Raw genomic sequence first — 14,947 nt, forward strand, 5'->3', positions numbered from 1 at the left:
GAATCCTTGCCTTCTTTGCTAAGTCATTCTCTGGCCTATCTGGCGCTTGCGATGTTACCGGAAGCTCTGGTGGTGACGGAGGAGCGACGATTATTTCGTCTAGAATCCCTGGACTCTCCTCTCGTGCATCAAAAGGCACCCGCCGGCTTTGCTGCCCCTGTTGCGGCTTTTCCCGGTTAAGATGCCCGAGGTCGTCACGAAGCTGCCGGTTAGCCTCTTTCTCTTGCTTTCTGGCTTCTTTTTCCTGCAATTTTTGCTCCCTTTTCTCCTCTCGCTGCCTCTTCCTCTCCAGCACGACCTCTTTTTGTTCTTCCGCCTTCTGCTGTCGCTGAACCTTCTGGGATTCCTTTTGGAGAGCCTTCTCTTTCTTTGGACCTCCATCGCAGCTTTCTTCACTCGAGCTTGGGCCACTTTTTGCGGACTGAAGACCTGAGCAGAGTTAGGATCCGTACGGTCAAAGAGATAATCTTTCAGAGCTGTACCACGCTGCCTGCGCTGCTTCTCATGAATGATTGCCTCACGGAGTCCCTTGTTCTCATATCTAAGCAGCTCAACCTCGGATTGAAGGCTTTCGAGAGTGCTCTTCAGCTTCCGAGCATTGACTTCCGAATCTGCGGCGGATTTGTCGACTACTTTGTCCACAAGTCGTCGTAATTCTCGAGCAGTAGGCTGTTGCAATGCTAGTGAGTCTTCCGAACCACTGCCTACATCGGAATCGTCGATTTTGTCTTTCACAATCTGTGATAGGACGGCTTCGGGATCGAAAGGAAGGAGCCCGGTCCGCATCCACCCACTTTCAACGTTCTCCGGTGAGAAAGACGCCTCGAATGCATTCCAAAACAAAGTCCAGAACTCGCGCTTGGACAGCCCAACGAGTCCTTGAGTCTTTGCCGTCCACCGGATAAGCTGATTTGTGTATGCCGTTGACAGAGGGCTGAATAGGATACGTCCAGGGTTGGAGCCGATGGGTAGAGTGGGGAAACACCGCCACGATGATCCGATGCTGGTCGCACCACTCCAGAAAGCCCATATTAATATGGCTGGAGTGTCCGTCGGTAATAAGAAGGCGATAATCACGTCCATTTCGTGCTTTTGCCTTGGTAAACCGATCAAAACGCCGACGAGCCACTCTTTTCCAAGCTCGTGGTTAGTCCAGCCCGTCTCTGAGGTTGTGAAGAATGCTGATTGATGCTCTGGGTCAAAGTCCGTAAGCCAAGAATCTTGGACTTGTCCTGGCTTGCCTTGGTAGATGAGAAAAGGAGGCGGCGATGTCATGTCCTGGCAGATGCAAGCCACGAACGTAATCCAGGATCGATTGCCGTCTTGCAATGCGCCGAGCAATTTGCCTTGCTTTTTGAGATCAAGGGTGAAGACTCTCTTAGTTCGATTGATCACACCCAAGAGAAAGCCTTTTTCATCCATGTTATACGTGTTGCAAGGGACAATGTCGTATTTCTCGATTTTCGCTCGGATCTTCCACGATTAATAACGAATCTGAGATTTTGTACACCAACTTACAAGCTCAAAATATGCCTTATACCTAGAGGTATTATCGGCTCTTTTCCGTGCAATGTCAAATCCATCGAACCAGCTGCAACCTAGCTCATTGCGGTTGCGATGAACAAAGCTGTATGACCAATGCTTTCCGACCTCCACTTTCGCGATATCCTGAGCGAAATTCTTGATCATAGACAAAGTAGGCGGAATGCCGCGTGCTGAAAGCTTGTGAATATAAGCAATGAGATCTCGTTCTTGCTGCTTTGACAGCCGTGATTTATACAATGAGTCGGCATCACGTCTTGACCGCTGTTTGCCTTGATGTCGCCGTCGCAACGTAGTCTCGTCACAGTTGAATTTCCGTGCAGTATCGGCATAATTCACGGATTCCGAAGATTTCAGAAAATCAAGAGCCTCGTCAATCGGCGCCATTGTTGTTGAGCTGTCCCGGATTGACGTTGAGACAAATGTCGGTAGGTAGGTAGGTAGGATTTATTTCGCCCGGAGGGAGGTCCCTATAAGGCCTTTACACAGTCTAGAGTACAGTTCAGCACGTTTTTTCCTTGACTCCCCAAGCCCAACAGATTGTCGTCTTATCGTTTGCTGGTCAACCTCGTTATCATTGGTCCCATGACAGGCCTACTTGAAGGCCGAATTCTCCAAGTGTTCAGCATCCTATTCACAGCAGCTGAAGCGCGGTCTGCCAGTTCCGAAGCTGAGATGTGTTAGTAACTTAGTGCAGTTGCTTGTTAGAGCTCAGTTGTCTTCTGATGGTTGCGGCTTTCTGTCGAGCCGTTCCGTCTCAATCGCGAATTTGATCGCCGCATGAACCGCCTGCATGTCTGGCTTCCACTTATCGCCATCCGATGCAGCTTTTCCTCCCAAGAAGAAAGACAAATTCCCAATCTTGGCTCTTGCGCATTCGAATAGGACACCCCGTTGCGCAATCCACTTTGTGCATCGAAAGAGAAAGTGATCAACTGTTTCTGCTGCCTGGCCGCAATCACACAAATCCGAGTCTGTGGCCCCTATCGTATGCAGGTACCCGTTTAGTCGTGACATGCCGGTGCGAAGCTGGACGAGAATGTCGGCTTCCTTCCTTGTCAGAGAATCGTAAAGTGTGCGGGTGTGCTTCCCTGGCAATGCTTTGTCGATGCGTTTTGAGTGCTTTCCCCACATTTTCCGGAAGCTGTTCACCCTGTCTTCGAGCGAGTGCCAGACGGAGCGTAGTCGATCTTGCTCGGTACGACGGCTTTTCTGCCACCGCTCCTGCCTGGGTTGCTTTCTTCGCTGCCGTCTTGGCGACCGATGCCCACGCGAACCGTGCTTGCTTGGCTGGTGCCCAGATGAGTTTCACAGACCAGCCTCGCCTGACCAGTCGATTGACGTGGTCGTAAATTTGGCGAATGGTGCATTGGCCGGATTGCCTACGAGGACGCCTGATCACTTCCAGGGCTGAGCGACTGCTTGCCACGACCGTCACCTCTCGACAAGGCGGGCCGGTCGGCGTGCACATCAGCGCCATTGCTATCGCTGCCAGTTCCGCCGTGTACGGGTTTTGCTCATCCGCAGTCCCGAGACACACGGAGTAGCTGGCAAGAACCACGCCCGGGCCGTCGTGATTCACGTTGCACACTACGCCTCCCATTCCCACCATGCCGTCCCTTTGCGAGCCGGATGTCGCTATCACAATCCCCTTGGCATCATTTGCTGTCTTGATGGCTTTCGCTGTGTCGCTCTCCAACACCGCTTGGACACGTGGTGTCCATGGTGGCAACGCATACTCGTGTATGTCTTCTATTCGGTCCATCTGCACCGTTTGCACCGCTGTGACAATCTTCTGCATCGGCGACACGAACCTCCTGGTCGCACAATTTCTCAAGGCTGCCAGCGGATGTGTCACCGGCAGGGTTTGGAGATTGATGCAAAGTCTTGTCGTAGCCTGTCTGTGTCGTTCCTCTACCGTTTGAATGTTGGCCTCGGCCATGGCCACGGTCGTTGCGACCGTACGAAACGCGCCTGTGATGGCTTGCGCCCCGATCATCTGTGCTTTGTTCATCCAACTCACGTGTTTCGCACGGAGGGCATGTGTCCAGACATTAGAGGCATAGTCCATGGCTGGCGCGACTGTTGCCTCAAAAAGTTGTCTCGACACTCTTGGCGACAGCATCTTCAGCCTTCTCAGGCCCATGGCGGCGCTGAGTCCTTTGGCGGCCGCTTTCACCATGTGCTGCTGGAATCGCAGCTCGTTATCCATGATCACTCCCAGAATCTTTGCGCTTTCCCTGGGTTGGACCTCTTGGCCTCTGATCAGAAACGGCCTATCGCTGTTACGCACCGTGGCTCGCGTGAAGTGGACGATGGTCGTCTTCTCTGTTTCAAAAGTTGCACCGCTGCGCGCCTCCCACTCAAGTGCATCGTCGATGATCGCTTGAATCCCTTCTCGGTTCGCTTCCGCGGTAGGCCCGGTTACCCAGGCCGAGTAATCGTCCACGAATGCAATCGACCCGCTTTCCGCCTTGATCCTTCTCTGGACCAGGTCCGCGTTGAAGAAGAGGAACAAGATCGGTGACAGCGGTGACCCTTGAGGAAGGCCTGCCTGAGGCAGCTCCCGTTGTTCCGACGCGAACCCATTGACCACCAATGAGGCTGTTCGCCCGGAACAAAACGCATCTATCCATCTTATCAGTTCGGCTGGTATCCCTCTCGCCTTCATCCTCTCGAGCAGTCTTTCCTTGCACACTCCATTGTAGGCGCCCTTGACGTCAAAACTGATCAGGCTGAGCACCTTGTGGTTGCGCCAAGCCTTGTAAACCTGTTCCTGTAGCAGCAGCAGCGCCTGCTCGGCAGATCGTCGTTTTCTTGCTCCGAAGTGATTCGCGGGTAGAAGACCGTAGGTCTCTACTGCATACGAGATGCGCTCGGCCACGACCGCTTCGAGTATCTTGCCAAGCGTCGACAACAGCGAGATTGGTCGCCACGCCTTGGCTGACAAATGTCGGTGTAAGTGGCGGCGGATCCCCGGATCCGGCAGATCATCGGAAAATCCCTTATGGGAATCGCTAACAGAAGAACAATTCTTAATCCATCCACGGCGGCTGACAGTGGATTCAGCGGATTGGCCAATCCACTGAAAGAAAGCCAGTGGATTCCATTGCGTGGATTGAGTGGAGTGGCTTTCAACCCTGCATGACGATGATATAAGGCATCGAATGGCCTATATATGAACATAGTCATCGCCGTTGCAAGTCTTCATCCTGCAACTAAAAAGCGCTGCCAAGCTACCCGCAAAAGACGATGGCATCACATGTTATCACCCAAGGCTCGGTTAGATGCGGTCACCTCAACAAGGTTAAGCTGGAGAAATGCAGCCACGACGAGCCGTGCCAACTTGGAGTCCAATCCTTTCAGATCATCACTGACAATTGCAAGAAGTGTAAGCACGATAATAGACTCCGCGAAAGTTTCCACAGCCTCAAAGATGAATCATATATACTCCGTTACCGGTACTGTCGAAGCCTGAGTGGGGATACAAACTTTTGGGGGCCTCTTGGGTTACATGAGGGAGTGAGCATCCCTGGTCCTAAGAGTATTAGCGCCGAAATGGAAAGTGTCGATAGACTGTTATTCCGGTACTCATGAGGTAGGGGCAGCACAAGAAAGGATAATGTTGGAGGACTCCAGTGGGATCTGGAAGGTTCCATGGATATGGCGACTCCGTCACCTGAGTCTATATAGACTCGGATCATCATCACATCTGTAGCTAGATAGACAAGCATCAATAGATTGCTCACTCATCCTTTCCAATCCGCAGGTGCGGACAACAGGTTATGACCCCTCGCGCTTCTACTTACTCAACTTAGGCTCCGAACAAGGTGTATCGGAGCCAACTCCAGTTCACGGCAAGACATCGCCTGAACAACTTGCACTCCAACTGAGGCAAACTATCTGGATTATCTTCAGCCAAAATGACTGAAGCCTCTCTTCAACTTCCCAAAATTCCCATTCTCAAGGGAGAGTCAAATCTTGAAGAATGGAAGGATATGCTCATTCAGACCCTGGAGGTCCAGGATCTGGAAGATTACATCCTCGCAGAAGTCCCGGAGCCCGTGGACCAAGCAGAACGAGGAAAATGGAAGCGTGACCGAGCAAAGGTCATGCTGATCATCAAAGGTTCTATTTCACCAGTTCAGACGACCCTCGAAGCGGCCGGGTGGAGCCGATTCACAGAGAAGGATCCAAAGGTTCTTTATGAACTCATTCAACGAGCAATTCCGAAGGTTTCCGCAGATGCGACCGGAGACCTCGTAGCCGAGTTTGGCAGCATAAGCCGCAAGACTTTCGACAGCTTGATGGCTTACCAAACCCGCATTCAGTACCTAAAGCGACGCACAAAAGAATTGAACTGCGGCTTTGACGACAAAGCATGCCTGTGGTTCACCATCAGAGGACTTCGCGAAGTGTATCCCCAGTGGTATACCTTCCTTGAACGAGACATGAACAAAGGCTCTCTGACGTGGGAGAATCTCATGACAGAGATGTACGCTGAAGCCAACAAGGAAAAGACAGCTATGGCGCTCTCAACACTATCCACGAACAGCAACGAAGCATCCGCTACTCAACGCACCTCAGGTCCCTCCGCTCAATCTCGAAAACCCCAGTCTGAGCAGACTAGAAGATTCTGCCCGACTTGCAACAGATCGCACTGGGTTGGATTACCTATGTGTTCCTTCTGCAGAAGACATCACCAAGGCGGAGACGCGGAGTGTTTTGCAAAGCACCCGGAAAAACTCGAAGAATTCCGTCGCCGGAGAAACAGGCAGACGAACGTCGAGCCTGCCCGAGAAGAAGTTTCAATCAATCAGAATGCTTCTCAAGCAGCATTTACTTTCAACAGCGGCCTCATCGGAATGTCGATCACGCCTGAGGCGGCTCAGCCAACCAAACCAAGCCGAGCTGTTCAGCATGCCCTCAAGAGTCAGACGCTTACCCGTGACAGCATCATTGATGACTCGGGAGCAAGCAATCACACCTTTAACGACCTAAAATGGTTTAAGGATATTAAGGAATTGCCACAGGAACTCTCGTTCACGTCAGCCAACGGGGGGGATCTAGTAGCCAAGGCGATAGGCACAGCTTACATACGGGCCAAACGGTCAGACGGACTGGTGACCGAGATGAATCTCGGCCGCTCAGTCTATTGTCCCACCGCGCCAATCAATCTTCTTAGCTCAGGTCAGCTGAGAGCTGATGGAGCGATTCGCGACGGCTTCAAAGACTGCATCATCCACAAGGACTCCAAGACGGAGATGGCCATGATCGATTGGATCAACAATGTGGCAGTCATCCGATCGGAAACGCCGACGACTCGACAACAAAACCAGGGCAACATGCTCCTGGCAGTATCTTATCAAGTCATGCACGAGCGATTGATGCATGCATCGCCAGAAATCGTTCTCAAGGCCTGTGAACAGGCAGGGATCAAAATCTCAAACAGGAAGCAAAGGAACACCATTGCAGGACATGCCACCTCGCAAAGTCTGCCCTAATCGTCAGTCGTACGCCGCCTGTGCGACCAGCCCGACCGCTGAGTCTCGTTCGGATCGACCTCATCGAGAACAAGCCACTAGGTCATCGCCAATTTCGCTATACATGGCACGCAGTAGATGCCCATTGTGGATACCATTGGGTTCGATTTCTTCGACACAAAGACGAGCTCTTTCAAGCTACGAAAGATTTTGATGCTTACATTCAACGAACAACTGGATATCAGGTCCAAGAATATGGCATGGACAATGATGTGTCTTTCAACTGGACAACAGAGTTGATACCCTGGGCCCGGGCAAACGGAATCAGTCTCAAACCGACCGTGCCTGGTACACCCAGACAGAATGGATTGACAGAGAGGGCTGGATCGAAGATCACACAGCTCGCTCGATGCATCATGATTCACTCCAAGCTTCCGGAATTCTTGTGGCCCTATGCTCAAGAATCCGTCGTCAAAGTTCTTAACCTGCTTCCGTGCAAATCTAACCAAGGACTCTCACCTCATGAGGTCTTTGCCAGTTTTCTCCGAGTTAACGAGGAACTTCACAAACCCTACATTCGCCACCTACGCACGTTTGGTTGTGTTGCATACGTACACATCAAGAAAGAACGGCGCGTACAGGCCAGGAAGATGGCTCCAAGAGCTGAAGAAGGAAAGTTAGTTGGCTGGGAAGGCATTCATGGCAAAATTTACCACATTTACGTGCCAGCTCGGAATCGAATCGTCCGGGCATGTGATGTTCGCTTTTACGAGAAACTCCTCCAGGAACCACAAAAGTCGGCAAGCGCCGAAGAAGTCGATACAATTGAGTACGAAGCTACGCTTCTCGACGAAGTTCAAGAAGAAGAAGCTGGAGCAACCATCGTTGAGCGAATATCTGATTCGCTGTCAACCATCGAACCGGGAGGAAGGACGACTGATAAGGGTCCGTCCATCGAAGAAACGCAAGACCATCATCTGCCAACGCCGGAGATAACGCAAGAGCTGGATGAATCCCACGATTCTTCTGTGAATACTCTGTCAGACTCCGAAGACAGCCAGGAAATTGACGGACTGGCTGATGAACGGCCAATCCCTCCAGAAACAAGCGAGACTTACACCACGTCGGTCGTGAGTTTACCTCGACCGAGTCGTCAAAACGCAGCGACCCGCAGGGTACTATCAAAAGCTTCATCGCGGCAATTCGGGAGATCAGGCTTTAGCTTTGTTACCCCCAGACGTAGTCTCTCCGATAAACCGTCTAGAAACACTTTGTTTGACAGCAATGAAGGCGGAAAGCCTTGCAAACTCGCTGCAAAGGCTACCCGTTCCTAAGTCATACAGAAAGGCTCGAGTGTCCCCAGATTGGGAGACGAAGTGGAAACCAGCATTTGACAAGCAGTACAAGTACCTCCAAGATCGAAGTGTATGGACACTAGAAGAATTACCCCACGATGCAAAACTACTTCCCGGAAAATGGGTTCTCGACGAGAAGAAACTTCCGACAGGAGAACTGGTCGGCAGAGCCCGCTGGGTTGTCTGTGGAATTTTGAGGAACACGACAGCTGGGCAGTCCAGGATGTGTATGCTGCCGTTGCAAGCACGACATCAGTCAAAATATTCTTAATATGGACAGCAATTCTCGACCTCGAATGTTATCAGTTCGACATCGCTACAGCCTTTTTGAATGCGGACATACCTGAGGGCACGAATATCTATGTTATGCAGCCAGAAGGCTACGAGGACGGTACAAGTAGAGTTTGTCTTTTGAAGAAAGCTCTATACGGCCTGCGAAAGAGCCCACTTTGGTGGTTTCTCACAATCACGCCCATTTTGAAGACCCTTGGATTCGAGCCCCTTGACGCGGATCTCTGTCTATTCAAGGACGAAAAGCGAGGCTGCATTCTGATCCTCTATGTGGACGATATGCTAGTCGCTGCACCAACAAAAGAGACAGTCTTCCACGTCAAGGAGCAGCTCCAATCGTTCTTTGAGCTGAGCCTGGCCGTAACACTACTCAAAGCTCAATCTTCGCGTGCCCCGCGAAACAAATATAGGCAACCTTCGCGTGCCCCGCGATAAACAAATAGGCACCCACAACCTGGTCCTTCGCGCTGGACTGAAAACTCGTGCACTCCGACCGACCGTTGACCCGTTGCACTAAGGACTGTGCCCCGACTCAACACCGACCGACCCTCCTGTGTGTGATCAGGAGCCCGACCGATTCGCTTCGTTAAGGACTGCGTTGCGAATCACTTCCGACCCCTCTGTATGTGATCAGAGGGTTGACTGTCCGTGAGGACACTCGACCAAGCCCTCCGAAGGTACTGGAGGCACCTGTCGACTCGTCTGCGTGTGCAGCTCGGCTCGGCCTTGACCCGCGCACGCACTAAGGACTGTGCAGCGCATCGACCCGTTCCTCTTCCTAAAGACTGGAAAGGAACAACCTCCGCCTGTCGACTTGACCCTCCTGTGTGTGATCAGGAGGTTTGGCCCACCGATTCGCTTCGTGTTGGATTCGACCCCGACTCGCCCTTGACTAGGTGATGCCGAAGAAACTCGACTACGGACCCCCGACAAGGAAGTCAGTCCGTACGGCATCGCAAGTGCCTGATCAAGGCCCCTCGACCCAAGACCAAGACCAAGACTCGACCCCGATTCTCCAGCTGCAAGAGGAGACGTCGGCCTCAATCGAAGACCCGCCAACGATGGCCCAAGTGACGGCTCAGCTGGCCGCCCGTCAACCTGCAATACTGGATCGAATGTGCTGCAGCGGAGGAGGGCTGCGAGGAACGAGACGATGACGACACAGCAGAGAAAGCCGTGAAACCAAGAAGCCGCCGCCACGACTGACTACCTTGATACGCATATCAAGGCCTTAGACGGGGGGCAGTGTCACGACCCTGGGCGCCAGCGTAGAGCCGCCAGCGCAGCACCTCACCAGTGTCACGTGCCCAAGCAGCATCACGTGCCCACGCGCGACCTCGTGTCTATATAAGGGCCCGCTCGGTCGTGTAGTCTAGTCTTCCTTTCTTGCTCCTTAGCTTTGAGTCTTTGTTCATAGTGCCAATACATCTTTATAGCCGTCAAGGCTCGTATGTGCCTGGCCGTAACAGAGACCTCAACTCGTTCGGACCTTCTTCTCGACACACCCCCTTAGCTATGAGCCGTCCCAACGGGTCAAAGCTACAGCCAAAGGGTTATAGGTCCTCAACGAGGTTACCGTGTAGTCGTGGCCGGGAGACCTCCCCTAATATTCCTATGCGGTCAAGGGCCTCTCTCCTAACCGTCTTACTAGAATCCGGTCTCGTAGGTCTTCCATCCGGGTCTCAAGCTGAAGCCGGGTTTTTAAGTCAACTATTCCAATCATCTCTTGGAATTTCTGTAGTTTCTGACGAGGAGTGCCTTGGTTAGGCCGTCTGCTTTCATCTGTGCCGTAGGAACCCAACGGACTTGAATTCTTCCTTCTTGAGTCTCTTGGCGTAACCAATGCCGGTGGATATCAACATGCCGTAGTCTCGTTGATAGCTTCGCGTTAGTCTCTGCAAGCAGTCGTATCGCCGCAAAGCCAATCACGAAGACTATTCGACTGACGGAGATGCCAACGACGCTGCATTATGCGGTTAGAATCGCCTCGCCTTGGCAGTTGCCGGTGTACCCAGTACTTACGCAATGCCTGGCAAGAGGATGCAGGCCAGTTGAACCTTTTGCTTCCGCGGCATCTCCAAGATCTTGAGCATGGCCATGGGGAGGCCAAAGAGTAGCAGGTCGCAGGCCAGTGAGATGCCTGAGATGGCGCCGTATTATCGTATATCTCATCCCACTCCAAGCATTCGAACTTGGTCTCGTCCTCGAATGAGGTGGGCGCCCAAAGCATGTTGACGGGCTTGCAGTGGAAAATGATGAGGCACATCTGCGCCAGGTAACCGATGACCAAGACGGCGAATATTATCCGGATGGCGACGAGAAACCCCTTGTGCAGCGCGCAGATACGGTAGTAGAAGGCGAGGCCCGATATGCGGCAGAGGACGAGGGCAGTGGCGTAGACCAAGTGCGCAATCGAGTCGAAAATCTGCTGTCTCACCCACGTGGCGTCGTCGATGGCGAAACGGACAAAGGCGATGCTTCTTCCGGTGCCCAGGTTGATGAGTTCTATACAAAGGGCCGCAAAGGGAATAAAGACGACCTGTGCGGGAAGGGAGTCAGCGGCTGGCCAGTCCTTGCCACGGCTCCTCCATCAGGGCGGCTCGCCAGCGACGCCAGCGCTATTCCGTCGTCAGGCCGAAGCCGAAGCGCTTGATGATGAACCTCCGCGAGAGCAGTCTGCAGATGACGACCAAGGTGGCCAGGGCTGTGACGACAGAGATGCTGACGATGCCCGCCACGTCTTGGCTCATTTCAAGTTCCTCGCGGGTGACTCGCGGCGGCAAACGGCCGGAAGCCATGGCTTCTTCAACTCGGGGGTCGCCCATTTTGGCTCAGTTGCATCACGATACTTCCAGTCTGCCGGCGAGAGAGAGCCGGGAAGCCGAGGAATATGAAGATGTTGAAAAGTCGACATGGGCTGCCTGGCGTGAGCGCGGAGGGCGTGAGACTGGACTACCTATTCTTTGCCACTCCTGAAGTGTCGGCCTCGGCCATGAGCCGCCTGTCATTACTCGCATCATCCCAGCTTCTAGAAACTTTGTGCCAGAGGCAGTCTTTCCGCGCCGCAATTTCCCGGCCAAAATTGTGAGGAGCGAGTCAAGCCGGCGCTCAAGGGCAGACACTGTTTCACCTTCGCCGCACTACTGCCCACAAGGCGCAATATGCTCAACCGGACTTGAGCCCTGCCGGCTGTCGAAGGCTTCGACTCTTCTCGGAGGGCCAGCGGGGGAATCGCTGTGTAGGACGGTCGTCGCGATCGAGTCCCATCGTTTGGAGACTCCAGAGTCTGCTTCAGCCTCTTCATCCGCTTGGCCCATCTCGCAGCTATCTGTCGGGTTGACTCATGCCTGCGCCTCTTTTAGGGCCGGGGTCTTTCTTCTATTGCTTGGCTGATGTGTACGGTATGGTATGGATTTATTTCGCCCGGAGGATACTTCCCATAGGGCCTAGACGTTCTGGCTATTGACGGTTCGATACACTGATGCATGACACCTCAAGCCCCACAGATCATCTTACGCTGCGCCAACCATTCCACTGTTCGCTCCATGACAGACCTGCTTGAAGGTCAATTTCTCCAAGTGTTCAGCATCCTATCCTCAGCAACTGAAGCGCGATTTGTCGAAGCTGAAGCTGGTTGTGTTAGTAATTGATGGTGGTTGGTACGCCTATTGTACTTGACGGATTCTTCTGTTGCAATTAACTTTTTGTTTTCGGTTCTTTCTTTGAACTTGACGTTGTGAACTGGTGTTCTCTCATGACGTTGGCCCTGATGACGAGCGGGAACCCGGGTGTACCCTGTTCACTCAGGGGTTCCTCCAGCCGGTTTCGAACCGACCTCTCTGCAGCGCAGAAACTCCAGACGTGTCACCACTACGCCATGGAGGCCATGTGTACGGTGGGCGAGGGCTGTGGGGAGGTTCCAGAAGGAGTCACGACGACGGGGTAGACCTAATCGTGCCCGCCCCCACTTTATTGGGATTCGCTTGGGCTCACCAACTCACGTGGGGGGGGGAACGGGTACCCGCCCAAGTACGGCAAGGAAAACTGGACCCATCATCAGCAGTCAAGTACGACCCAGGGCGCGACTGGGCGTCCAGAGGCCACCTCAACGATATTGCTGGGTGGACGGATTCAATACAGTACTACTCGGAGGTGGTCCCGGGCTGATGAGACGCTAACTTCGGTCGTAAGTCCAGAGCTGCCGTACAAAAGACCCAGCACACGCCTCAAGCCGTTACTGCGCTCGCGCAAATCTGCTCATCACGCGCAGTGTTTTGCATCGGCATTTCTACGAAAATGCGTGATGGGCGCCGCGAAAAATCGCTGTCTGGCCTGGAAAATATCTCCCACTTTCAACCTGACTGCGACGATGATTGACGATGATGACATTTTGAATGGCCCGTCACTTCCGAATCTGCATCAGTTCACACAGCACAACCTCACACCCCCTTCTATCGTCGACGAAGCTTCAGATCCGGACGGACACACATCGTCACATGCAAACAACAGCAATCCGTAATCACCCCTCCGCTTTCTGGTTCGTTAGCTGATACTGACCGTTCCAGCTCTCAAGGTGGAGACGCGGCATCCTTCTGCTGCCTGTTTCCGCGATGCATAACACCACCCTTTCAGCGGTGCGAAGAATTGGATGGACATTACAAGCGCTCACATTGCAAGCAATCTAAACATCGCAAATTCCGCGAGGATCTGTTCTGCTGCGATTACTTCGACTGTACCCGCTCAGCCCCGTTTGGCCAACGAAAGGATTTACGTCGGCACCTGCGGAGGGTTCACCAGGAAACCATCGACAAGCATCACCGCACAGAAATTAAGGACTCTTGTGGAGAGTTCAGATGTTATACCTGCCTTATAAGAGCCCCAATTGATTATTTCGGAGAGGCCTGCCCCAATTCCAATTGCGCGACGCCGTGGCAAGTGGACTGGGTTGAGACATTGCAGGCGACAGGAGGAGGCGGCCGAGCGGGCGATGGCAGTCCCGAGCAACGACAGCCAACCCAACGTCGAGAGCGTTCGGATGATACAGACGCGGGTGATAAATGCATGCAGTTGCCCCATTATTGAGTATCCAGCTGGAAGAGACCATGGATAACATATTTCCCTGCCTGCTCCGCTCCATGATCAGGTCACGGGTGCTTCATGATGACTTGGTTCGGTGAAGAGAGGTGTCAGGAAGCCTGCGCCTGCCTGTACCATATGCGTCAATTGACGTGTACGCCTGTAACAGCAGGTGACTCTCTTTTTCGTGACAAGAGGGTCGGCTAAGATGAGGAGGCATCTGAGAAGCAGAAGTGCGCAAATTGCCTGTATGTGAGAAGACTGCCAGAACTCTGTCTCGCCAAGGAGAGAACAAAAATTGGGCATAAAAGTGAATAAAGGGACTTTTTCGTAGGTAGGTTCTCATATGACCAGGAGGTCTGTGTAATATCTGTGCCCCGTTGCCCTTTATCCGTCCAAACAGTCTTTTTATATCCCTCGAACTTTCTCCCGAGTTGATATCCTGTTTTCAGGTATAGTATACATTCTAGCAGGAAGAGGGCACTTCTTGCCAGTTACTGAAGGCCGCGTAAGTCATCTACGTCAGCAACATCAGCTCCATCCCCCCGATCAAATAGCTCTTCTGGCTATGAGATCGATAGTTCAGTCTCTCGAGGTCCCCGCGCCAGTAATAGTTATGCCGGACTCCTCAAAGGGTCCCCGTTCGAATAGGAGATCCTCCGGACCCCTCAGTGGTCTAGGAGGAAGAAAGAACAGTCTGTAGACTTCCTTTCTTACCTGGTTTCCAGCTGTATTACCTAGAGAGACCTAGAGACCTCAATTCGTTCGGACCTTCTTCTCGACAGAAGATGGAGGCTTGAAGAACGGTTACAACCGATGTATGTAATTGATCAGGAGGGCTTATTGCACCAAAAGTAGAACGCGCGCTCCAACAAGTGGTGCGCAATTGACAGTTATGGCATTGGTCTGTGTGTGACAGAGCGGGTACGCGCTGGGCAAGTATGGTCATCTCAGTAAAACTACCACGGTGACGACAAACCTTGCGAAGATTCGGAGCTTCATTGAGCAGCTCGCTGGTCTCAAATACAGTCAAGCTGTGCACGCCGTCAAGAGGGAGCACGCCGTCTACGCGGGCAATGATATCCTAGATCGCTACACTCAGTCTATTTACTAGGGAATCATCAAGAAAGGTGCAAAATGTCTTGATCCGACCAAGTTGCCTACGTCAAAGGGACCCCTGAGTGACTTCACAAATGGCCG

At 52.7% G+C, this 14,947-nt stretch overlaps 1 protein-coding gene across 1 annotated transcript; it reads left to right on the forward strand.

Annotated features, from left to right (window-relative positions):
• Positions 1–8,309: 8,309 nt before the first annotated feature.
• HRG_07152 (reverse transcriptase (RNA-dependent DNA polymerase) domain-containing protein) lies at positions 8,310–9,906 on the forward strand (the record flags this gene model as incomplete). The annotated part of the gene is made up of 4 exons (XM_044865623.1): positions 8,310–8,558; positions 8,579–9,031; positions 9,568–9,788; positions 9,840–9,906. 4 exons carry the CDS (start codon positions 8,310–8,312, stop codon positions 9,904–9,906), a joined length of 990 nt encoding a protein of 329 aa, XP_044719585.1.
• Between the last annotated feature and the right edge of the window lie 5,041 nt (positions 9,907–14,947).

This window comes from Hirsutella rhossiliensis (assembly GCF_020360975.1).
Source record: "Hirsutella rhossiliensis strain HR02 chromosome Unknown scaffold00007, whole genome shotgun sequence".
Taxonomy (NCBI): domain Eukaryota; kingdom Fungi; phylum Ascomycota; class Sordariomycetes; order Hypocreales; family Ophiocordycipitaceae; genus Hirsutella; species Hirsutella rhossiliensis.